Raw genomic sequence first — 26,950 nt, 5'->3', positions numbered from 1 at the left:
GGTGCCAGGCACCTATTCAAACCCTGTAGAATGAATGCTTTTACAGCTAGTAAATAGATCAAAACTCACACCCAATATCGTTTTCTGCATATTGTCAATAGAAATATTGGAGGAGCAACTGGGAAGCAGGTACTCAGAAATTTTTTTTTTTTTTTTTTGAGTGGTAAAGAGCGTTCTGATCTTAGATGCTTTCAGTCAGAGCTGCAGTATACAATTGGATAGGTTATTCACTGCACAAGGTTAACCAGCTAAGGGCACTAATTGGGGCAGAAAATCCAGCCTGTATTCTACTTGACAAGCCATAAACTCCAACACTGCTCTGTATCTGCCCACAGGAAGCAATGCCTTTTTTCTAATTCCTACAAAGGCACTGTACAAACTTCAGATGGTCCTGACTTAAATAATGACAGAGTAATGTCTGACAGGTTACATCTCAGGAGCTTGAAAAATTGCCCTACCAATCTGATTCCACCAGAAAGAGAGTAAAAGAAACAGTGAAGATAGTCTATTCTTACAATGAAAACACTGAGATTGGAGATAGTTTTTCTCTGGATTCTCAACATAGGGTGATGTGCTTATAAAACCAATTTTTTAAATAAAAAAGACCCACATAAGGGAGCCTCTGTATTCAACTTGATCCCAGAATATGAGTTACAGAATCAGAGATGTATAAAAATCTGGAAGAAACCTTAAAGTTCATAGAATTCCATTGCTAGAAGGAACTTTAGATATCATCTGGTCCAAGAATCTTAATTTTACAGATGAGGAAACCAAAAAGATTATGGAGATTATGTGATTTGCCTGTGGCTGGTTAGCAATGCTAAATCTAGAACCTAGTTGCTTTCTAGCTCTCAATCTAATACTCTTTACCACAGCTGGCTGGACTTGACATCATTATAATCAATTAAGACTGATTGTACACCCACTGTGTGGGAGAGGCTGACATACAGACTTGGTTTCTGTCAAGTGCCTTGCAATGAGGTTGAGAAAACAGGAAATCCAAGCATTAAAATATAAGTAATAATATGAGATGGCATATGAAGCGAGGTTTAGATTCCAGTTTCCCAGTGGGAGTGGTGACACCAAGGTGAGTGATGGGTGTGGGGTGGAGTGCCCTCGTATCCACCCACCTATGCGTCCTGGTTCTGTCTGGAGGGACCAGGGCCAGGTGACAAAACGTCCAGGTGAGGCCGCAGTAGGGCCTAAGGTCAAAAAAAGCAATGCTGAATCCAACATCCCGGGGCCCTCTTGACACGCAGCTTAAGGCTCTGGGCTCATGACCCACACTGCAAGGATGAGTGGGATAAAGCCTATCCACAAATGGGCTGTGAACTCCAGAAGGGGGGCACCGAGGCAGCAGCGAATGAAGACCGCAGGGAAAGAGGAAGGGAGCCGAGGAGGCCCAAGAGCGGCGGGCGACCTGAGGCGACCCTACACTCCCAGCCAGACGGGTACCGGAGGCGGCCCGCGCGCTGCGCCGCGGCAGCCCGGGCTTCCGGGGCGGCGCGCGCGGCCGGGGGGCGGGGCCGGGCCGAAGCACCGCCTACGTCGGGCTGCGTGACAATGGGGCGGGCCGCAGAACGCGGCTGCGGCGGATGCGGGTCTCGTAGGGGCGGAGCGGCTGCCGCTGCCGCCGCAGCTCGGGTCGGGATTTGAAAGATTAAAAACTCTGGGTGGAGAGGGCGCCGGCGTTGAATGTGTGGCGGAAGCGCTGGGGGTCACGGCTCCGCGCGCCGCCGGGCAGCCGGCGGCGTCTCCACAGCATGAATTACCCGGGCCGCGGGTCCCCGCGGAGCCCCGAGCATAACGGCCGAGGCGGTGGCGGCGCCTGGGAGCTGGGCTCAGACGCGGGGCCAGCGTTCGGCGGCGGCGTCTGCTGCTTCGAGCACCTGCCCGGCGGGGACCCGGGCGACGGCGACGTGCCCCTGGCGCTGCTTCGCGGGGAACCCGGGCTGCATTTGGCGCCGGGCACCGAGGACCACAACCACCACCTGGCGCTGGACCCCTGCCTCAGTGACGAGAACTATGACTTCAGCTCCGCTGAGTCGGGCTCCTCGCTGCGCTACTACAGCGAGGGCGAGAGCGGCGGCGGCGGCGGCAGCTCCTTGTCGCTGCACCAGCCGCAGCAGCCTCCGCTGGTCCCGACGAACTCGGGGGGCGGCGGGGCGACAGGAGGGGTCCCCGGGGAAAGGAAACGTACCCGGCTTGGCGGCCCGGCCGCCCGGCACCGCTATGAGGTAGTGACGGAGCTGGGCCCGGAGGAGGTACGCTGGTTCTACAAGGAGGACAAGAAGACCTGGAAGCCCTTCATTGGCTACGACTCGCTCCGCATCGAGCTCGCTTTCCGGACCCTGCTGCAGGCCACGGGTGCCCGGCGCCAGGGCGAGGACCGGGACGGCGAACATGTGTGCTCCCCCACGGGCCCAGCCTCCAGTTCCGGAGATGACGATGAGGACCGCGCCTGTGGCTTCTGCCAGAGTACGACGGGGCACGAGCCCGAGATGGTGGAACTGGTGAACATCGAGCCTGTGTGCGTGCGGGGTGGCCTCTACGAGGTGGATGTGACCCAAGGAGAGTGCTACCCGGTGTACTGGAACCGTGAGTAGCGGGCCGGGGTTAGGGCGGGACGGGCTGTCCCTGCATGGGCCGGTGTGCACCGGTATGGGTTTGGGACTGGTCGCCGCGAAGAGGGAGGAGCGTGAGGCCTGGCGTTTGTCCGGGGTAGGATGCAGATTGCGCTTGGAGCGTCGGCAGGTGAAGGGTAAACGAGCAGATGGCAAAACCCAAGCTGCCTGGGGTCAGGAGGACTGGATACCTTCGGGGGTAGCGCTTCCTGGGTGAGCCGGGTGCTACTGCCATCCCCTGGAAGTGATCCAGGAACGGATCCGCAGCCCGAGGTTTAATTTCGTGATCCTACCAGCTTTGTCCACCTGGAGATCTGGTTCGGTCTCATTTACCCTGAACAGCCTATGATTTAAATAGCGGCACGTCTTCTGGAGTAGGAAGGTTTGAGAGGATCTGCTCGAGAATCAACAGCTTAGTTATGGATTCAGGAAAAGAAAAAGAATCCCTGGCGGGAAAGGAGATAGGTTGTTCCCACTGGGTGTGTTCCGAGAGAGGTGGAAAGCACTGCATGAAGCAGCTTTGGCAAGTGGCTCCGCTCCCTCGATGGAATACTGGATTCTGTCTCTTAGGTCCTCATTTACATATTTTCGTCTTTGCATCTTAACCTTGAAAAATTACTATTTCTGTGCCCCGTCTTCCTCATCTGTAAAAGGGGAGAAATTGTACCTACCTCGTGGGATTGCTGTGAAAGTAAATTAGAAAATATACCTCAAGGGCTTGGAACTATGGTTGGTACTTACGTGTGATACAAGTGTTAACAGTATTTATTAGACAACAACACAGATGGGTTTATAGTTGAATAGGAAGAAGGTGACCATAAATATCTGCCAGTGCATACAGCAAATACTACATATGTAATATATAGTAGATATTCAATAGTCACAGAAGTTATTTACCACCAGTATTGTATGTAATATACACTTTTAATTTTCATGGGCCCAATGCTCTCACTTAGGTGTCTTCAATGATTGTCACAACCCTTAAATCCTCCATACAGTACTCTGCCCTCTATTAATTAGATGGATTGATGACAGCTTCCTTTCTGTATGTTTAGCACCTTACCATCGGCAGAGCCCATCACCTTTACCTCTGTACTCTGATAGGGCCTAGTGCAATACATATTCAATAACTAGGTATTGAATTGCATCAGTGATTCTGATAATGTTAAAACATTCATATGTTAAGCATGACTTACTAAGATAGCAATTCCAACGTGTGTCAAATCACCAAATAAAATAATAGCAGGAAATGTAATTTACTGCACATTAAGATGATACTAAAGGCATTTATTACCATTTTTATAAGGTCAGATTCAGTGAGATCTGTTACATCATTCACTTTTTTAGATTATAAGCTCACTAAAGACAGATTTAGATTACAAGCTCACTATATTCATTCAGTTCTTTCATATTCAGAGTATTTGTATGTCCATAACGGTACTCTTGTGAAGGCATTAAGAAAGATGGGGAAAAGGAAAATCCTTACCCTTTCAGAGCTTCCCGCTCGGTGTTTCCTTCAAATGACTTAAACATCATCATATGTTTTTTTTCCTGAAGATAGAAGTACCAAGACTTAGTAGAGTCAGAACGTTGGATAAAAATACAGGGTATCCTTGGAGAGGGGACGAAAACCGAGAGATGAATCTTACCTTTAGATTAAACTGAAGTATATTCACCAAGAATACTGTGTGCTCTCTTGGTTTTTGATAAAATTGTTAATGCCCGCATGGTGCTTCACTGTTTACAAGTGATTTTTGACGTTCATTATTTTACAGTGATAGCAAATTAATACTAACATTATATACATGAAGAAATGGGCTCAGTGAAATTAATGAGCTTGTCCAAGGTCACTCAGCTACAAAGTGATGAAGCAGTTCATTCATTAGTCTAGTGGGGGAATACAGTGCGGTATGCAAAGAGCTTCTGACCCATCCAAGGGTGAGGATATCAGGAAAGCGTCCCAGAAGATTTAAGACAGAGTCTTACAGGATGAATTTAATGAAGCAGAGAAATAGAGGGAAGGGCATTCCAGCTAGATGGGTGCATACACAAGGACACAGGTCTGAAACTGCATGGCATTTTAAGGAAGTGAGGTCTACACCTGCAGGCACTGAGACACATGGGGTTGGGTTTCGGCTTTGACCAACCACAGAGACCGAGGTATGTGAAGGCTGGTGTTTGGTCAGGGACAGGATGGAGATTGTGAAGGGAGCACCTGCACATGAATGGCACATTTGGGAGAATAGCTGGAAAACGGACAGAGTAGATAAGCAGTGCTAAGGAGTTTGGCCTTGATCCTGTGAGTAATGAAGAACCAAACAGTAGAAGGTTCTTTATACTTACATGTGATTAATGACAATGCAAAGGTTGAGCTGGAGAGTTGGAAGCAGAATATCAGTAGAATGCTAGTGTCATAAATCAAGTGAGAACTGGTGGAAGCCTACAAAAGTTAACCTAAAGGTAATGTGGACTTATCTTTCTCCAGTCTTCTTTCCTAAAGCAAAGAGCCATTAGGCCAATTATAGCTTATAAATTTTTGTTAACTAGCATAAGAGCAACACCTGTTTTTATCTCTATTTTAGCATTTTCTAAATAATTCTCTACAAGATACAGTCCAAGCCCTCATATGAGCTATAATATCACAATCGTGCTTTTTATCTATCCTGTAATTTGCCATTTCTCACAGAATCTCATATAACTTTAATTGGTTTCTTAAGTCCCTGTGTGTACGTTTTCACACTTTCTAGGAGGGTCCAGTCCCCGTATGGGTTCTTCAGCCTTTCTTCACATAGAAAAACTCATACTATATGTTGCAGCTTTTGACCTTGCTGACATTTTACTTTTCCTTTTTAGCTGTTTTGGAAACTGTCTGGTTAGTGGTAATAAAAGAGTTTAAAAATAAAAAAAGGCCAGTAAGTTCCTGTGTAGAATGGTGGTATGAATCCATTGGCCATTTAGATTTTTGTGTCCTAATTTAGCCCCACTGCATCTGGGTGTCAAGGCCAACAAGTTAGCTATACCTATTCTAAAAGAAAGATTTTATTTTATTCTTCCTTTTGAACTTGACTAGCAGATAAAATTTGAACTAATTTGGGGTACATGAATCAGAAAGGAGAACAGAATTTGTCTTCTATTAATGAGGAGCCAATATTATTACATATGAAAAAATATTAGTTGTAAACTTATTTTTGTTTTATTGTATGTTTAGATATTCTTCTGGCTGCATGTGGACATTCTAGATAAAAACTAATCATGCTGAGTAATGGTTGTGAGCTCTCTTGTTCGCAGTGTTCTTCCTGTTTGTATTCATTTCATAGACTTGTTTTGAGGATTATTACATGTAACATCCTTATTACAGTGGTTGGCACATTGTACTAGGTGTTAACTATATGTGGATCTCAAAAAAGCTATACACTTTATTTTTAGAAGTGCACATACAGGTTAGTAAAGTTAACCAGTGCACAGTTGTTGAGTGCCCACAATTTCTTGTTATTAGTCAGTACCTCATCAGAGGTGAAAGAATGTCTGTAAGGAATATTGGCAAGAAAGTGGCCAAAGCATTTAGTAATAGCAGATGGGAAGGCATGTGGAACATTCTAGAGATATTTCATGAGCTTAGAATAATTCAACAATTCTAGGCTGGGCGTGGTGGCTCACGCCTGTAATCCCAGCACTTTGGGAGGCTGAGGTGGGTGGATCACCTGAGGTCAGGAGTTCGAGACCAGTCTGGCCAACATGGCGAAACCCCGTCTCTACTAAAAGTACAAAAATTAGCCGGGCGTGGTGGCGGGTGCCTGTAATCCCAGCCATTTGGGAGGCTGAAGCAGGAGAATCACTTGAACCTGGGAGGCAGCTGTTGCATGCAGTGAGCCGAGATCATGGTACTGCACTCCAGCCTGGGCGACAAGAGCAAGACTCCATATCAAAAAAAAAAAAAAAAAGAATAATTCAACAATTCTGATGGCAGTGATGTGTGCAATTTGCACTAGGGGGTTGTATGATTTCTATTCATTGACTAAATTAATAAAGTTATTGACCACATTTTTATATGTAGTATCCAGGAGTCTATAAACCACAGATTTCTTTTCTGTCACCACCCGCCTTCTGGTATACTTATGCAGCCTACTTGCATTATTGTAATTTTAAACCATTTTCAGTTTCAAATGCTTTAGAAATAAACCAGTTGTTTTTGTGGTATATTGCAACAAAGGGAAAATTATATTCCCAGTAAAATGAGATAAAAAAAAATTAGAGCTTTTCCCTTAATTACATGATGTTTACAAACTTGGTGTAGATGTGACCATGTTATTCGTAATAACAATCCTTTGTGTGGCACAGGGCATCATGGAAAATAATGGAGTCCCGGGGTCAGAAGGCACTCTTTTTTTGATCAATTTCTGTCTCCAATAAAGCAGGACTATAGGGATAGTGCCTGAACCTGAAAAAGTGTTGGAGACTTTTATCTTTCACTCTTTATTACTGTGTTATCCCCCATTAGCCTGGACTGGAAAGCAGCCTTGGACTGCATTGAACCCTGACTGCTCAGGTTTACAGTACCAAGGCCCCAGTTTTCTGAGAACCCACCTCATCCCAGATCAAATCTGCTTTAGAGTGCGTTTTACAATGCACAGTGACCTGCTAAAACAGAACAAGGATGTGAATGGATAGTGACATGTATGGAGGGCAGGACCTGGCACCTGACCATGGCATTTGGGGTTTCTCTTTCCCTTTGAAATGCATCATTACTTTAAAAATTGATCTAATATCAGTTACTGATTCACCTTATGTATGGCCAAAATGTTATAATGAATGCATGGTTTGCAAGTGCTTTATGCAAATGCTTAGAGCAATCATTGTAGTTTTCTTACCCCTGTAAACCCCCTCTGCTTTTCTTTCCTCTTTTACCCTTTTCTTATAAAAGAGATCTTGTGTATGCTTCTCTCTTCCAAATTTTATTTTGGGTCTTTTATCTCCATATCGCTCTTTATAGTTTGTATTTTGCTGAGAACCTTGATGTCTGGAACCTACAGTTGATCCTTTTTTGTAGAGAGCAAGAAAAGTCTGGATGTGCTGGTCAAGGAATCCTCTGAAAATTATGGACACCGGGGGAGGACAGTGGAAGTCAGAGAGGAGAACTAGAAGGAGAACATATTATTCACAGGAAGCCTAAGATGAAAAATATTGGCAAAAAAAATTGGAAAGTACGTAGTTATGGAATTCCTAATAACTAGGGAATCTGACCTAAGACCTTTGTTTTTTCGTGAATGTACTGAAATTTAAACTGTGCATGTTATACAAAAAAAAAAAAACTGCCAGCATTGATGAAGGGTACAGATATACAGAATCCCTTCTTTTTTTCCACAATACACTCTAAAAGTTCAGTTAAAAAGTAGAACAAGGAAAAAATTTTTTATAGTTACTGTATATAATCTACAGTTCTACTCTTTTGTGTCCACAGTGGATAAAGGGAAATTGTGCCCATAAGAAGTATTGAATCACTGATAATTGAGTAAATTAATAGAATGAAAACCACAATGCAGATACTTTCTGATACTCCTAGATTAGGAGACAAGTGAAATTCAAGGTGGTAAAAAATTGGAACTTGCCTGTACCAGAGAACTGAAGAAAAACAGTAGCAAAATTGATATAATCATATGAAAGTAATTCTATTTTATGTACTGCTTTTTAGCATCAGCAAATTGTCAACAAGATTGAATTATACATTAATTTTTGTTTTTTTTTGAGATATTCTGTTGCCGAAGATGAAGTACGGTGGTGTGATCTCAGTGCACTGTAAGCTCTGCCTCCCAGGTTCAAGCGATTCTCCTGCCTCAGCCTCCCTAGTAGCTGGGACTATAGGCATGTGTCACCATGCCCGGCTAATTTTTATATTTTTAGTAGAGATGGAGATTCACCATGTTGACCAGGCTGATCTTGAACTCCTGATGTCAAGTTATCCACCCACCGTGGCCTCACAAAGTGCTGGGATAACAGTTGTGAGCCACTGTGTCCAGCCTGTTTGTTTGTTTGTTTCCTTGTTTTGAGACAGAGTTTCGCTCTTATTGCCCACGCTGGAGTGCAATGGCGCAATCTCAGCTCACTGAGACCTCTGCCTCCCAGGTTCAAGTGATTTTCCTGCCTCAGCCTCCCAAAGTGCTGGGATTACAGGCATGCGCTACCACACCTAGCCCATTAATGTTTATTTTAATGTCTTATTACATTAAGCTATCTCTAGATAATCTTTATTTTTTATTTTTATTTTTTTTTTTCATTTTTTTATTATACTTTAAGTTCTAGGGTACATGTGCATAACGTGCAGGTTTGTTACGTATGTATATTTGTGCCATGTTGGTGTGCTGCACCCATCAACTCGTCAGCACCCATCAATTCATCATTTATATCATGTATAACTCCCCAATGCAATCGCTCCCCCCTCCCCCCTCCCCACGATAGGCCCCAGTGTGTGATGTTCCCCTTCCCGAGTCCAAGTGATCTCATTGTTCAGTTCCCACCTATGAGTGAGAACATGCGGTGTTTGGTTTTCTGTTCTTGTGATAGTTTGCTAAGAATGATGGTTTCCAGCTGCATCCATGTCCCTACAAAGGACGCAAACTCATCCTTTTTTATGGCTGCATAGTATTCCATGGTGTATATGTGCCACATTTTCTTAATCCAGTCTGTCACAGATGGACATTTGGGTTGATTCCAAGTCTTTGCTATTGTGAATAGTGCCGCAATAAACATACGTGTGCATGTGTCTTTGTAGTAGAATAATTTATAATCCTTTGGGTATATACCCAGTAGTGGGATGGCTGGGTCATATGGTACATCTAGTTCTAGATCCTTGAGGAATTGCCATACTGTTTTCCATAATGGTTGAACTAGTTTACAATCCCACCAACAGTGTAAAAGTGTTCCTATTTCTCCACATCCTCTCCAACAACTGTTGTTTCCTGATTTTTTAATGATTGCCATTCTAACTGGTGTGAGATGGTATCTCATTGTGGTTTTGATTTGCATTTCTCTGATGGCGAGTGATGATGAGCATTTTTTCATGTGTCTGTTGGCTGTATGAATGTCTTCTTTTGAGAAATGTCTGTTCATATCCTTTGCCCACTTTTGGATGGGGTTGTTTGTTTTTTTCTTGTATATTTGTGTGAGTTCTTTGTAGATTCTGGATATTAGCCCTTTGTCAGATGAGTAGATTGCAAAAATTTTCTCCCATTCTGTAGGTTGCCTGTTCACTCCGATGGTAGTTTCTTTTGCTGTGCAGAAGCTCTTTAGTTTAATTAGATCCCATTTGTCAATTTTGGCTTTTGCTGCCGTTGCTTTTGGTGTTTTAGACATGAAGTCCTTGCCCATGCCTATGTCCTGAATGGTACTACCTAGATTTTCTTCTAGGGTTTTTATGGTAATAGGTCTAACATTTAAGTCTCTAATCCATCTTGAATTAATCTTCGTATAAAGAGTAAGGAAAGGATCCAGTTTCAGCTTTCTACTTATGGCTAGCCAATTTTCCCAGCACCATTTATTAAATAGGGAATCCTTTCCCCATTTCTTGTTTCTCTCAGGTTTGTCAAAGATCAGATGGCTGTAGATGTGTGGTATTATTTCTGAGGACTCTGTTCTGTTCCATTGGTCTATAGCTCTGTTTTGGTACCAGTACCATGCTGTTTTGGTTACTGTAGCCTTGTAGTATAGTTTGAAGTCAGGTAGCGTGACACCTCCAGCTTTGTCCTTTTGACTTAGGATTGTCTTGGCAATGCGGGCTCTTTTTTGGTTCCATATGAACTTTAAAGCAGTTTTTTCCAATTCTGTGAAGAAACTCCTTGGTAGCTTGATGGGGATGGCATTGAATCTATAAATAACCTTGGGCAGTATGGCCATTTTCACGATATTGATTCTTCCTATCCATGAGCATGGTATGTTCTTCCATTTGTTTGTGTCCTCTTTGATTTCACTGAGCAGTGGTTTGTAGTTCTCCTTGAAGAGGTCCTTGACATCCCTTGTAAGTTGGATTCCTAGGTGTTTTATTCTCTTTGAAGCAATTGTGAATGGAAGTTCATTCCTGAATTGGCTCTCTGCTTGTCTGTTACTGGTGTATAAGAATGCTTGTGATTTTTGCACATTAATTTTGTATCCTGAGACTTTGCTGAAGTTGCTTATCAGCTTAAGGAGATTTTGGGCTGAGACGATGGGGTTTTCTAAATATACAATCATGTCATCTGCCAACAGGGACAATTTGACTTCTTCTTTTCCTATCTGAATACCCTTGATTTCTTTCTCTTGCCTGATTGCCCTAGCCAGAACTTCCAACACTATGTTGAATAGGAGTGGTGAGAGAGGGCATCCCTGTCTTGTACCAGTTTTCAAAGGGAATTTTTCCAGTTTTTGCCCATTCAGTATGATATTAGCTGTGGGTTTGTCATAAATAGCTCTTATTATTTTGAGGTACGTTCCATCAGTACAGAATTTATTGAGCGTTTTTAGCATGAAGGGCTGTTGAATTTTATCAAAAGCCTTTTCTGCATCTATTGAGATAATCATGTGGTTCTTGACTTTGGTTCTGTTTATATGCTGGATTATGTTTATTGATTTGCGAATGTTGAACCAGCCTTGCATCCCAGGGATGAAGCCCACTTGATCATGGTGGATAAGCTTTTGGATGTGCTGCTGAATCCGGTTTGCCAGTATTTTATTGAGGATTTTTGCATTGATGTTCATCAGGGATATTGGTCTAAAATTCTCTTTTTTTGTTGTGTCTCTGCCAGGCTTTGGTATCAGGATGATGCTGGCCTCATAAAATGAGTTAGGGAGGATTCCCTCTTTTTCTATTGATTGGAATAGTTTCAGAAGGAATGGTACCAGCTCCTCCTTGTACCTCTCTGGTAGAATTCAGCTGTGAATCCATCTGGTCCTGGACTCTTTTTGGTGGGTAGGCTATTAATTGTTGCCTCAATTTCAGAGCCTGCTATTGGTCTATTCAGGGATTCAACTTCTTCCTGGTTTAGTCTTGGGAGAGTGTAAGTGTCCAGGAAATTATCCATTTCTTCTAGATTTTCTAGTTGATTTGCGTAGAGGTGTTTATAGTATTCTCTGATGGTAGTTTGTATTTCTGTGGGGTCCGTGGTGATATCCCCTTGATCATTTTTTATTGCATCTATTTGATTCCTCTCTCTTTTCTTCTTTATTAGTCTTGCTAGCGGTCTGTCAATTTTGTTGATCTTTTCAAAAAACCAACTCCTGGATTCATTGATTTTTTGGAGGGTTTTTTGTGTCTTTATCTCCTTCAGTTCTGCTCTGATCTTAGTTATTTCTTGCCTTCTGCTAGCTTTTGAATGTGTTTGCTCTTGCTTCTCTAGTTCTTTTAATTGTGATGTTAGAGTGTCAATTTTAGATCTTTCCTGCTTTCTCTTGTGGGCATTTAGTGCAATAAATTTCCCTCTACACACTGCTTTAAATGTGTCCCAGAGATTCTGGTATGTTGTATCTTTGTTCTCATTGGTTTCAAAGAACATCTTTATTTCTGCCTTCATTTCGTTATGTACCCAGTAGTCATTCAGGAGCAGGTTGTTCAGTTTCCATGTAGTTGAGCGGTTTTGATTGAGTTTCTTAGTCCTGAGTTCTAGTTTGATTGCACTGTGGTCTGAGAGACAGTTTGTTATAATTTCTGTTCTTTTACATTTGCTGAGGAGTGCTTTACTTCCAATTATGTGGTCAATTTTGGAATAAGTGTGATGTGGTGCTGAGAAGAATGTATATTCTGTTGATTTGGGGTGGAGAGTTCTATAGATGTCTATTAGGTCCGCTTGGTGCAGAGATGAGTTCAATTCCTGGATATCCTTGTTAACTTTCTGTCTCGTTGATCTGTCTAATGTTGACAGTGGAGTGCTGAAGTCTCCCATTATTATTGTATGGGAGTCTAAGTCTCTTTGTAAGTCTCTAAGGACTTGCTTTATGAATCTGGGTGCTCCTGTATTGGGTGCATATATATTTAGGATAGTTAGCTCTTCCTGTTGAATTGATCCCTTTACCATTATGTAATGGCCTTCTTTGTCTCTTTTGATCTTTGATGGCTTAAAGTCTGTTTTATCAGAGACTAGGATTGCAACCCCTGCTTTTTTTTGTTCTCCATTTGCTTGGTAGATCTTCCTCCATCCCTTTATTTTGAGCCTATGTATGTCTCTGCATGTGAGATGGGTCTCCTGAATACAGCAGACTGATGGGTCTTGACTCTTTATCCAGTTTGCCAGTCTGTGTCTTTTAATTGGAGCATTTAGTCCATTTACATTTAAGGTTAATATTGTTATGTGTGAGCTTGATCCTGCCATTATGATATTAACTGGTTATTTTGCTCGTTAGTTGATGCAGTTTCTTCCTAGTCTCGATGGTCTTTACATTTTGGCATGTTTTTGGAATGGCTGGTACCGGTTGTTCCTTTCCATGTTTAGGGCTTCCTTCAGGGTCTCTTGTAAGGCAGGCCTGGTGGTGACAAAATCTCTAAGCATTTGCTTATCTGTAAAGGATTTTATTTCTCCTTCACTTATGAAACTTAGTTTGGCTGGATATGAAATTCTGGGTTGAAAATTCTTTTCTTTAAGAATGTTGAATATTGGCCCCCACTCTCTTCTGGCTTGTAGAGTTTCTGCCGAGAGATCTGCTGTTAGTCTGATGGGCTTCCCTTTGTGGGTAACCCGACCTTTCTCTCTGGCTGCCCTTAAGATTTTTTCCTTCATTTCAACTTTGGTGAATCTGGCAATTATGTGTCTTGGAGTTACTCTTCTGGAGGAGTATCTTTGTGGCGTTCTCTGTATTTCCTGAATTTGAATGTTGGCCTGCCCTACTAGGTTGGGGAAGTTCTCCTGGATGATATCCTGAAGAGTGTTTTCCAACTTGGTTCCATTTTCCCCCTCACTTTCAGGCACCCCAATCAGACGTAGATTTGGTCTTTTTACATAATCCCATACTTCTTGCAGGCTTTGTTCATTTCTTTTTCTTCTTTTTTCTTTTGGTTTCTCTTCTCGCTTCATTTCATTCATTTGATCCTCAATCGCTGATACTCTTTCTTCCAGTTGATCGAGTCGGTTACTGAAGCTTGTGCATTTGTCATGTATTTCTCGTGTCATGGTTTTCATCTCTGTCATTTCGTTTATGACCTTCTCTGCATTAATTAGTCTAGCTGTCAATTCTTCCACTCTTTTTTCAAGATTTTTAGTTTCTTTGCGCTGGGTACGTAATTCCTCCTTTAGCTCTGAGAAGTTTGATGGGCTGAAGCCTTCTTCTCTCATCTCGTCAAAGTCATTCTCTGACCAGCTTTGATCCGTTGCTGGTGATGGGCTGCGCTCCTTTGCAGGGGGATATGCGCTCTTATTTTTTGAATTTCCAGCTTTTCTGCCCTGCTTTTTCCCCATCTTTGTGGTTTTATCTGTCTCTGGTCTTTGATGATGGTGACGTACTGATGGGGATTTGGTATAGGTGTCCTTCCTGTTTGATAGTTTTCCTTCTGATAGTCAGGACCCTCAGCTATAGGTCTGTTGGAGATTGCTTGAGGTCCACTCCAGACCCTGTTTGCCTGGGTATCAGCAGCAGAGGTTGCAGAAGATAGAATATTGCTGAACAGCGAGTGTACCTGTCTGATTCTTCCTTTGGAAGCTTCCTCTCAGGGGTGTACTCCACCCTGTGAGGTGTGGGGTGTCAGACTGCCCCTAGTGGGGGATGTCTCCCAGTTAGGCTACTCAGTGGTCAGTGACCCACTTGAGCAGTCCGTCTGTCCGTTCTCAGATCTCAACCTCCGTGTTGGGAGATCCACTGCTCTCTTCAAAGCTGTCAGACAGAGTCGTTCGCGTCTGCTCAGGCCTCTCCTGTTTCCCCTGTTCTAGATAATCTTTATAATCACTGCTCTTGTATGTTTAAATAAAGTCTATTGAATGACCTCCGGGGGTCAGGTCACCCGTTGGAAATGACACTGTTATTGGTACTTCTGTATTCTGAGACCTCAGATACTGGAAAATCCTTGAGAAATACAAATTCCTTCTGAATGGATGACTTTTCCAAATAATGGAGAATTAAGCTTTTATGTGCTGGAATGTAATATTAACTATATGGATGGAAATCTCTTTGATATTACTAATTGTCTCTGGCTGCTTCTCAGTGGACTATCTTTATGAACATTGATGTAGGATATCCTTTGAGAAACATGATATGGGACAAGTAACTAGTTGTACTATGTTAAAACTTTTTTTTTTTTTTGAGACAAGATTTTGTTCTGTCGCTTAGGCCAGAGTAAAGTGGAGTGATCATAACTCACTGCAGGCTTGACCTCCCAGGCTCAGGCAAACCTCCCACCTCAGACTTCAAAGAGGCCAGGACCATAATAGGTGCACGTCACTATGCCCAGCTAATTTTTTAAATTATTACTTGTAGAGACATGGTCTTCCTATGTTGCCCAGGCTGCTCTCAAACTCCTGGGCTCAAGCAGTCCTCCTGCCTCAGCCTCCCACAGTGCTGGGACTACAGGGATGATCCATCATACCCAGCCTTCTTAAAACTGAAGATTTTAAAGCATGTGCCATGGAATGCTGTGCTCAGTAACGTTATGTTTTTATTATTTTTGAGATGGAGTCTCCCTTCGTCGTCCAGGCTAGAGCGCAGTGGCGCCATCTCAGCACACTGCAACCTCCACCTCCCGGGTTCAAGCAGTTCTCGTGCCTCAGCCTCCTGAGTGACTGGGATCACAGGCCTGCGCCGTCCCCCCGGCTAAGTTTTGTATTTCTAGTGGAGACGGGATTTCACCATGTTGGTAAGCCTGGTCTTGAACTCCTGACCTCGGGTGATCCACCTGCCTCAGCCTCCCAAAGTGCTGGGATTACAAATGTGAGCCACCGCGCCTGGCCTTTGCTCAGTAATTTTAGATGATGCACAGGGAGCAGAGTCAGAATTACTTCTAAGCCTTAGTGTAGATATTTAGTTAAATGCAATCCCACTCTTAACATTTTACAACTTACTACAACTACTTAATAGCAACTTTTAGTTCATATTTTATTGGCTGAGTCCGTTATTCTCATTCTGTAGAATTGCTTCTAACTAGGCCCAGGGTATCTTATGTGTACGTGATACAACTACTTAGACCTTCAGTAAAACTTGCATTTTAACATCTGGCATATGTGTTAACATTAAGTGCACCCAAGTTTATGATTTTTTTAAACAAAGTCTTTGCTGTAAATCAAAAGACACTTGTAGGAAAGAGAGAATCTACTTCAAACCAAAGATGTTGTTTAGCACCCAAACTGAGGAAATTTCAGTGTGGTTGCTGAAGTACTTTCAGTGACTCATATTCTTCCAGTGTAGCTATCTGCTGCTGAAATGAACCTTTCCTATATGGCTAACACCATATGAGACAAGTGTACCTGTCTGTAAGATTTAGGAAAAGATACTTGCCTTTGCTTAATGTTCTCATTGTATAGCCAATCACTATTATGCTGCTTATTTAAGATTAGCACAAGTTACCCATGATTTCGCTCTTTGCCTTTCACTGGAAAATATTAGGACTTTATGTTTTAGACTATCTGGTTGGATGTAGTTGCAGTTTATTCTTTAACCTATTTACTGTTTAGCTTGTTATGCTATTTTGTATAAACTACATTATCTATTACATTTGTTTTGGTACAACTATATCTCAGGTGCAACTATATCTCATGTATAGTGAATGCCCCTAATCTTGGAATACTGGGTTGAATCATTTGGAATTCTAATTGCCTGGCAGGATTCTGCCTTTTATGGAAAGACCTACAATCCGTTAAGGAGTATGATAGGCCACACATAAAGGTTGAACCTTGTAAAAAGTAAAGAAGTTCTTCTTCAAAGACTTTCCTCCCCATCTAATTAAGAATAAAGAGTAATTTCTCTTAGAAGCAAAATTTATTCAAAGACCTGTACTAACTTTCATAAACATCTGCTAGCCGTAATAAAGAAATCAATGTACTTTATGTTCTTAGCTCCTACAATTTAGCCTAAATATTTTCCCTCGCATGCTTATACTGGTCCAAGCAAGCATTAAGTCATAACCTGTTCCTCTTCCTTATTTGAAGGTGTTTTTACTTTTCTCAGCATTCCACAAGTTAATTCCTCCTTCCTTTGTTCTCCTCTGCCTTGGCTTCTTTTAAAAAGTTCTAAGTTGCTAGCCAATCAGGACAAATACAGAATATGAAATCCCGTTCCAGCCAATAGAAACCAGACACAGCAGTAAGATGAACGCGTCAGGTTATAAATAACCCTGTCTCCTTGGTTCCGCGCACTCTCATGGCAAAACTGCTGGCGAGTGTACGCTTTCTGCAGAAAGTAAGAATGGCCTTGCTGAGGAAATTAAATTTATGTTCAAGAGTTATTTCTTTACGGCACCGAGGAACAAGCATTTCTAACAAACATGGTTTACAGCATTTGTTTTCAAATCACCACTCACTCACCTTACCATAGTTCATCAGTTTCATCTCTGCCACCTCCATTTCAATTCTTACTGGTTTTTCTAGGGAGGCAACATTGTTTAGTGTCCTAAGAATGTCAAGGACCACTGGATCCAGTCTTGGCTCAAATCCCAGCTCTGCTATACACTGTGACCTTGAGCAACTGAAATTCCCTGTGTCTTACTTTCTTCTTCTATAAAATGTGGATAATAATATCTACCTCTTGTGATTGTTTTCAATAGGTAAAATATTTAAAGATCTTAAAAATATCCCATGATGAATAGTAAGTTCTATAAAACTGTTAGCTATGATTGTTTCTCCGTCTTCCTTGCCTGTTCAGTCCTTCCAAATTTCCAATCCGCTTGACATTCCTCGCTCTCTTGTTTCAATTTGTAGTCTCTTTCCTCACATGGCATATTCTTGGCCTGCCATCTTGATAATCAACTCTCAAATGGGCACAGCCCTAGTTTCTCTGTAACTGTTGCCTGCGTTTATGAGAAGCTGTGATTTTTGTCTGGTCTCTCAGGCCCCTGAAAGGTCGGTGTTGTCTTGAGTTCTGGCTTGGACCTGGGAGGAGTTCACCAGTCATTCTCTTACAAATCTATTGCCTATGAGAAAGGAGGAATTCTTTCCTGTAAAAAGCATTCTAAATTCTTGAGCATCTGCTTTTGTTGCTATGCAGATCCTGTCACCAAATGTGAGAGATACCAACTTTATCCCCAGAGCTTGTTTAGAGGACTCTCCCAGCTACCAGGATTTTTGATAAAATAGAGAACTTTACAGTTTTCTAAAAGACTGCTCAGTTTTCAGTTAAGGCAAAGCCAGTAATGTTCTTGTTTTTTGTTTTTTGTTTTTTGTTTTTTTTTTTGCCATGCTAGCAAGAAAAACAATGGCCAACAGTTCTTCTTATGATGGAGACCTTAGCATGAAAACTAGGAGAATTCTCTTAATTGATCTGCAGTTAAACCAGTAGTAGTAAGGATGGCAGCTAGGTTCTGGCACTTAGTGTAAAATTTAACAGTATAGAGTAATCTTGAATCTCTCCTTAGTCAAAGGACATGGCAGCCATTCCTTATCCAGCATTGGCAATAAAAACCACGTGGGAACAGATAAACAGATCTTTGTTGTCAAATTCCCTTAGTTTGAATCCTTGATTTACCATAGCTATATGCCTTCGGGCAAGTTATAATCTCTGTGCCCTAATTTATTTCTCCTTTGTAAATGGGGATCATTCCTGCTGCCAAGAGTTATTATCAGGTGATTATTATTATTAAAACTTCATTGAAGTACATATATGCAGAATGCTTAGCACAGTACCTAGGTCAATGAGCATTAGCTAAGCCAGGCTGGTATATTTGCTCTTGAACTAGAAGCCTGTCTTCTGGAAATTAAAAAAAAAATACGTGGTAAACCTGTTCTATTTGGAGTTAGGGGGAAGGGTGGAAAGCTATAACTCTATCAAAATTACTTCAGCCTATACTTGATATATACACATACGTACACACATGTACTATATATATTTTCGTGTACTCATCTTAAAACTACTTAATCACTCCAAGAGTTCTGGGAGTCACAGTGAAGTTTCATACTTCACCTTAATTCCCCCTTGAACTCTGAGTTTGAAGAAAATGTAGACCTTTCTAGGTAAGATGAAGGCAGTGGAATACTCTTCAGCCTCTGATTGCCTGTGCTGGATTCTGTAGTCTGCAGAATGGCAACCTGTGTTGTTAATTTCTAGCACTTTTGTGTAACCAGTAGTTTGCAGATTTAATTGAGTGTAACAGTTACTGGGAAGATTGTTAAAATACAGATTCTCAGATCTTATCCCTGGAGATTTGGTACAAGAGATCTGAGCTAGGGCCAGAGAATCTTTCTCTTTAATAGAAGAAATTCTATTTGCAAGGGGTTCAAAGACCTTTGGTAATTCCGTTGGTTCATAAACCCCCTAGTCTAAATGGCTGGAAGCTGCCTCATCTTCACTTGTTTTCACTTACACTCAGAGAATTACCAGTTCAGTCAGTCCAAGGTTGCATTTCTAGAGATTCTAGGGGAGTTAACCTTCTTCTGGCAAATTGGTAGTTTTATTTAATCTCCATTGTTCTTTCTACCTATGTATTGCCACACTGTCCTTCTAATTTAAACTTTCTGTGTCTTATTGATCTTCTGTATTATTTTGTGAGTGAGGAGGAGGATGAAGTCTCCAACTGTAATTGTGGATGTAGTTAGCCTGTTAATAAAGTTATTTTGTTTTTTGTTTCATGTATTTCAAAGCTCTGTTTATAGATGTGTATGCATTTAAGATTATTACATCTTTTTGATGAAATATTGCCTTTATCACTTTGAAATATCCCCCTTTATCTCTGGTAATGTTTCTTTTGTTGAAGTCTACTTTATTTGATACTAATATAGCCACTCTAGATTCCTTTTGATTAGTATTCGTAATTTATATCTTTTCCTGCCCTTTTACTTTTAAACCTGTATGCGTCTTTACCTATCTGTTGAGTCTTGCTTTTTAAAATTTATTCTGACAACCTCCACCTTTTAATTGGCATTTTAGACCATTTACATTTAGTATGATTAATGCTAAGTTTGATTTTTAAATGAACATCCTGCTACTAATTTTCTATTTGTCCCCTTTGTTCTTCATTCCCTTTCTTCTCTTTTCCTGCCTTCTTTGGGATTGGAGTTTGTTTAATGATTCTCTTCTTCTTTAATATTAGTTTTTAGGGATACTTTTTCATATTCATCTTGGTTTGTGTTCCCTGGGTTTTTTTGGTTGGTTGGTTGGTTGGTTGGTTGGTTGGTTGGTTGTTTTTTGAGACAAAGTCTCGCTCTGTTGCCCAGGCTGGAGTACAGTAGAACAATCTCAGCTCATGCCACCTCTACCTCCCAGGTTCAAGCAATTCTCCTGCCTAAGCCTCCCAAGTAGCTGGGATTATAGGCACACAACACCACACTTGGCTAATTTTTGTATTTTTAGTAGAGACGGGGTTTCACCATGTCTCATTTAAGACCACCAGGCTGGTCTTAAACTCCTGACCTCAGGTGCTCTGCCCACCTCGACTTCCCAAAGTGCTGTGATTACAAGCGTGAGCCACTGCACCCGGCCTTTCTAAGCTTTTTGTATTTCAATTACATATATATGTTAGATCGTTTGATACAGCTCCCCAGCTCATGGATGCTCTATTCTGTTTAATTTTTTTCGCCCACTCTTTTTTTTCCTTTGTATTTCCATTTGCATAATTTTTATTAACTTATTTTTGAGTTTACTGATGCTTTCCTCAGCTGTGTTGATCAAAGGTATTCTTTATCTATCTTACCATTTTTCTAGTTTCTGGCATTTCTGTTTGACTCTCCTGTAGTTTCTATTTCCATGCTGAAATTTCTCATCTAAGTATACATGTTGTTTACCTTTTCCACTAGAGCCTTTAGTGTTTTAATCATAGTTATTTTAATTTTTCTAATAGTTCCAGCATCTGTGGGCATTTCTGGTTTGGGTCTGTTGAGTTTTTGTGTATGTGTGTGTGGTCTCTTGACAGTGGGTTGGTTTCTTCCATCTTCTTTGAATGTCTCATAATTTAATGTAAAGCTGGACATCTTGTGTTGGGTAGTAGAGTACTTATGCCTAGAAATAGGCATGCCTTGTTTTTTTTTTTTTTTTTTTTTTTTTTTTTTTTTGAGACAGGGTCTCACTGTTGCCCAGGCTGGAGTGCAGTGGCGCGATCTCAGCTCACTGCAACCCCTGCCTCCCAGGTTCAAGTAATGCCCAAGACACACCTTGTATTTTGCTAGACGTTTAGTGTGGGGGATTGAGCAACCTAGTTGGGAGTTGATCTGCATTTGGCTTTCATTATTGCTGTAGTTACTATCAGTGCACCACAGGCTTTAAATTCCCATAGCATTACCATACCTAGAGGGCTGGTTCACCAAGGATTTTCCTTCAGGTCTGCTTTGTTCTTAGCATCAGGTTTTCCCTTTCCACCTTTATCTCAAAGAAGGTTCTTCATGCTTTTACTCTCCCCCAGAAATAGATGAAACTAACTCCCTAACTTGGTGGTGATGGTATGGGCGAGAGTGTGGAAGGGACATCCTCTGTTGTTCTGGTTCTGCCTTATTCTTAGGCACAGTGTCTCTGGGTCTCAAGAGTGGAGCCTTCTCAGCAGTTCTGCCCTACCCCAGCCATGAATGACCTCATCTTCTAGGCTCAGGACAATTTCCTGCCTCTGATAGTTTGCCTATGTGGGTGTGTGTGTGTGTGTGTGTTTTGTTTTTGTTTTCTTCTGTTACCTTTTCCCAGCTACTATAGTTCTTTAGTTGTTGCTTTTCTAGCAGCAGCTTAAGGCTTTCATTCCTTAGGTGAGATAGGGAGTAAGGATCTAGACAAGACCTTGTAAGGATCCAGGCAGACCTTTCCATACCTGCCACTGTTCCCCTCTCCCAACCCTGCACTATGAAGGGGATACTTTTTCAGGTTTCTTGCCCTTACCTCAGTCTTTCTTATAAGTTCCTGGTAATATCTGTGGAGAAGAACCTGCAACAAGGTATAATTTGCTCTTGTGTCTGAAGCCCCAGAAGTTTTATACTCTTACTGTAGCCCACACTGGACCTTTAGCAAATTGTTGAAACATTTTTGCTGAAATCTTTTTACTGGCTTGTGTGGCATCTGATGTCTTCCCCCTAAGTAAGCAAGTACTTACATCTTATTTTTCCTTAGATATTATTAGTTAGTTGCCTCGTGACCTCAGCTGTCTTATTAGCATACTTTCATTTATCGTCTTCATAGCCCTTTTGCCATTGTCACACATTTCATTACTATTTGTTATAAACACCAAAATACAATCTTTTTATTTTTGTTTATTTATTTTTGAGACAGAGTCTCACTCTGTTGCCCAGGCTGGAGTGCAGTGGCACAATTTTGGCTCACTGAAGCCACCATCTCCAGGGCTCAAGCAATTCTCCTGCGTCAGCCTCCCGGGTAGCTGGGATTATAGATGTGTACCACCACACCTGGCTAATTTTTGGTAGAGATAAGGTTTCACCATATTGGTCAGGCTGGTCTTGAACTCCTGACCTCAAGTGATCTGCTCACCTTGGCCTCCCAAAGTCCTGGGATTACAGGCATGAGCCACCGCACCCAGCCTTTAAGTAGTCAATTTTTAAAAAACAATTTATTTGAACTCTATTTCTCTTAGTTTTGAAACATAATTTTGCTGGATATAGAATCCTAGGTGGACATTTTTGTTTCCTTCACAACTTCAAACATCACTTCATTGTCTTTCACTTCTGTAGTTTCTGACGAGAAGCTTGCTATTGTTTTTATCTTTGTTCTTCTAAATGTCATCTTTTTTTCCCTGACAGCTTCCTCCCCACAACCTCCTGACTTTACTGATGACTTGCAGCAATTTGATTATGATGTGTCTTGCTGTGGTTTTCTTCATAATTCATCTTCATGGGATTTGTTGAGATTCTGGGAACTGTGGCTTTATCACTTTCATCAAATTTGGCTATTCTCCAAATTTATTTTTCTGTTCATCTTACCCCTTATCTCGGATTCCTACTACATGTAAGTCAGTATGCTTTGATGCTGCTTAACAACTGTACATTTTGATATTGCCCTATAGCTCTATGATTTTCTTTTCTTTTCTTTTTTTTTGAGAAAGAGTCTTACTTTGTCACCCAGGCTGGAGTGCAGTGGTGCAATCTCAGCTGACTGCAACCTCTGCCTCCCACATTCAAGCGATTCTCCTGTCTCAGCCTCTCAAATAGTTGGAATTACAGATGTGTGCCACCACGCCCAGCTAATTTTTGTATTTGTAGTAGAGTCAGGGTTTCGCCATGTTGGCCAGGCTGGTCTTAAACTCCTGCCCTCAAGTGATCCACCTGCCTCGGCCTCCCAGAGTGTTGGGATTACAGGTGTGAGCCACCGCACCTGGTCTGCCCTGTATTTTCTTTTTTTCTTTGTATTTCATGTTAGTTTCTATTGCTGTTTCCTTGAATTAACATGTCCTAGTGCTATATTATGACTTTGAAGAATTTCACTGATCTTTTCTTCTGTAATTTCTAATTTACAATTGATCTCGTTTGTTATATGTTTTATTTTTGGTATTGTACTTTTCATCTCTAGAAGTTCATTTTAGGTATTTTTTGTATCTTCTGTTTTCTTCCTCCTCATGTTTGTCTTTTCCTCTACCTTCTTGAATCTAGGAAGTGAGGAATGGTTGTTTTAGCATCTTTTTCTGCCAGTTTTCCCATCCATGTTTTTTCTGGATGTTTTTATTGATTGACTTTTCTCCTGGGTATGTGTTAAATTTTCATGCTTCTTTGGATACCTGTTAGGTATATGCTTTAGATGTTTTCAGATTGTGTAGGATTCCTTTAGTACTGTTGGGCTTTATTCCAATGGACAGTTAAGATACTTCAAATTAATGTTCTATCTGAGGCTTTCTTTTGAGCTTTCTTAGGGTAGTCACAGCAGCATTTAATGTGGGGATAATTTATCTCTGCTACTGAGGCACTACCTTTCTGAGGACATTGCTCAATGCCTCTTGGATTAGGTCTTTATATTCTGACTGCTGATTGGAACATGAACTATTTGTTGTCCTATATGAGCTCTGGAGATTGTTCCACCTGCTCCTTTCCGGTGGTTCTTTTCCCTGGCTTCAGGTAGTTTTCTCCTTTATGTGCATAAGCCAGTACTCAACTAAAGAATAAAGGGAACTCTTCTAGAGATATTTGGCACTGTCTTTCTACAGTGCCAAAATGCCCTGTACTACATTTTGCCTCACAAATTCTAGGTCTTGGCGTTCCTGAACTCTTAGCTCTTTCAAAACTCAGAGTGTTAGGCTTCGTTTGGATTAACTTTCCCTGTGCTATTGCCTGGAAAATCTAGCACTAAGCTTCTGCTGTCTCACGCATCCGTGTGAAGAGACCACCAAAACAGGCTTTGTGTGAGAAACAAGGGTGTTTATTTCACCTGGGTGCAGGTGGACTGAGTCCAAAAGGAGAGTCAGCAAAGGGTGGTGGGATTATCATTAGTTCTTACAGGTTTTGGGATAGGTGGTAGAGTTAGGAGCAATGTTTTGCGGGCAGGGGGTGGATCTCATAAAGTACATTCTCAAGGGTAGGGAGACTCACAAAGAACCTTCTTAAGGTTGGGGGAGATTACAAAGTACATTAATCAGTTAGGGTGGGGCAGAAACAAATTACAATGGTGGAATGTCATCTGTTAAGGCTATTTTCACTTTTGTGGATCTTCAGTTGCTTCAGGTAATCTGGATGTATACCTGCAGGTCACAGGGGATATGATGGCTTAGCTTGGACTCAGAGGCCTGACATTCCTGTCTTCATATATTAATAAGAAAAACAAAACAAAATGGTGGTGAAAATTTTGGGGGGTGGTATGGAGAGATCATGGGCGATGTTTCTCAGGGCTACTTCGAGCGGGATTAGGGGCGGCATGGGAACCTATAGTGGGAGAGATTAAACTGAAGAAAGATTTTGGGGTAAGGGGTGATATTGTGGGGTTGTTAGAAGGAGCATTTGTCGTATAGAATGATTGGTGATGGCCTGGATGCGGTTTTGTATGAATTGAGAAACTGAACAGAAGACACAAAGTCCCAATAAAAGGAGGAGGAAAACAGGTATTAAAGGACTAAGAATTGGGAGGACCCAGGACATCCAATTAGAGAGTGCCCAAGGGGGTTCAGCATAATTATTTGGTTAACAAGTTTTTGGGCTCTATCCTTGAGTTTTTTATGTTGTCGTATACCAGGCCAGATTGATTTAGGTAAAAGCAAACACTCTTCATTTAAAAATATGGAGTCCCCCCGGCCTTTTGTTTTTAGCAGTGAGTAAGTGCAGGCCTCCACAGTTCTGGAGGAAAGAGAAATGCAAAGCCAGCAATTGTTTGTTAAGGAAGGATTAGAAATGGCTAGGAGAGAGTGAGTGAGATTGACAGTGTGGTGGAGACAGCTGGGGAGAGGTAGAGGGTGGCATAAGACGGAAACAAGAATAAGAGTGAGTATAAAAGTAAAGAATAGAACTTCATCAGGGTGGAAGTACTGGAGTGTGCCCTATCAGCAAAGATCATCTATTCACTCTAAGAGGGAGTCAAGAGTGGTGGATTGGGGGATAATACCAGGGGATAACCACTACGATGGTTTGGAGGAAAAGTGTAAACTGGTGGTGTAAACAAGGGCAGGGTATTTATGAGTAGTTGAGAATGGTGAATAGGAGTATGACTAGACAGAAGACAGTAGGGATGACAAGTTTTTGGGGCACAGTCCAAGTAGTGGAAGTGACTGCATAAAGCCCTGTTGCGAAAAGTAGGGTAAGGACGAATAGACCTAATGGAATGAAGGGATGTATTGGGCTCATAAGGGTTATTACTGTTCTTCAGAAATGCGAGTGAGTTTAAGGGAAGTGGGGGAGAGTACTTGTGACTTCAGGCTGGCTGTCCGACGGACACAGCTTTATTCTGGAACGGTGAACCCAATGGGGAGGGTCCTGTAGGCGGACGGCAGTTGGGGTACTATAGATGACTAAGTAGGGTCTGGTCCATCAAGGTTGTAGAGTTTGAGGGGTCAGATTCTTAACAACAACTGATCATCCAGCTAGGGTGTCTTCATATGGCTGGGAATCTGGAGTAGGCAAAAAAAAAAAATAGCAGCTCGGCAAATTTCCTGTCTAGTTTGCTGGAGGACTGGAAGATAATCACCTAGAGGGCTGCAGTCTGGAATGAGACTGGGGCCTAATAAAAAAGAGCATCCGTACAGGAGCTAAAATGGGCTGTACCTTGTAGCATCCCAAGGACAGGCCCGAATTCTGAGAAGGGCAAGTGGTAAAAGTAGTGTACAGTCCTTTTTAAGTTGGAGGCTGAGTTTGGTGAGGTGTGTCTTTAAAAGACCATTAGTTCTTTCTACCTTTCCTGAGGATTGAGGGTGATAAGGAGCATGAAGTTTCCATTAAATGTCCAGGGACTAGGAGACTGCCTGAGTGACTTGACTAATAAAGGCTGGTCCATTATCAGATTGTATAGAGGTGGGAAGGCCAAACCGAGGAAGTATGTCTGACAGAAGGGAAGAAATAACTGGTGGCCTTCTCAGACTCTGTGGGAAAGGCCTCTACCCATCCGGTGAAGGTGTTTACCCAGACCAAGAGGTATTTTAGTTTCCTGACTTGAGGCATGTGAGTAAAGTCAATTTGCCAGTCCTGGGCGGGGCAAATCTCTGAGCTTGATGTATAGGGAAGGGAGGGGGCCTGAACAATCCCTGAGTAGTAGTAGAATAGTGGATGGAGCACTGAGAAGTGATTTCCTTAAGGATAGATTTCCATGATGGAAAGGAAATGAGAGGTTCTAAGAGACGGGCTAGTGGCTTCTAACCTACATGGAAGAGGTTATGAAATAATGACAGAATAGAATGGGCCTGTGAGGCTGGAAGGAGATATTTTTCTTGCTCCAAGAACCATTTGCCTTGTATGGGAAGAGATTGATAGGTAGAAGTTTCGGTGGGAGTGACTGATGAGAAGGAGAAAAAGTGGCCGTGAGGGACAAAAGTTGGAAGGCTAGCTGCTTCTTTAGCTACCTTGTCAGTGTAAGCGTTGCCCTGCGTGCTGGGATCTGATGCCTTTTGATGACCCTTGCAGTGAATGACTCCAGCTTTCTTTGGAAGTAAAGTGGCCTTTGGAAGTAAAGCGGCCTTGAGAAGAGTTTTTACTAAAGAGGCATTAATGATGGAGGACGCTTGCATAGTGAGGAAATCTCTTTCTGCCCATGTAACAGCATGGTGTGCAGGATATGGAAGGCATATTTAGAGTCAATATAAATATTGACACGTAGTCCCTTTGCAAGAGTGAGGGCCTGAGTTA

General features: G+C 41.9%; 1 protein-coding gene across 5 annotated transcripts in view; it reads left to right on the top strand.

Moving 5' to 3' along the window:
* The first annotated feature begins 1,539 nt into the window (after positions 1-1,539).
* DDHD1 (DDHD domain containing 1) overlaps positions 1,540-26,950 on the top strand; it is a 128,855-nt gene continuing 103,444 nt past the window's right edge. For all 5 annotated transcript variants that reach the window (XM_010372061.2, XM_010372060.2, XM_010372058.2 and 2 more), the window contains exon 1: positions 1,540-2,598. In XM_010372061.2, the coding sequence (XP_010370363.2) occupies positions 1,764-2,598 (835 nt within the window). In that variant the 5' untranslated portion in view covers positions 1,540-1,763. The remainder of the gene's footprint in view (positions 2,599-26,950) is intronic.

This window comes from Rhinopithecus roxellana, chromosome 5 (assembly GCF_007565055.1).
Source record: "Rhinopithecus roxellana isolate Shanxi Qingling chromosome 5, ASM756505v1, whole genome shotgun sequence".
NCBI classification, from domain to species: domain Eukaryota; kingdom Metazoa; phylum Chordata; class Mammalia; order Primates; family Cercopithecidae; genus Rhinopithecus; species Rhinopithecus roxellana.
The sequence above is the reverse complement of the archived record's forward strand: the minus strand, read 5'-3'. Positions and strand labels throughout refer to the sequence as shown.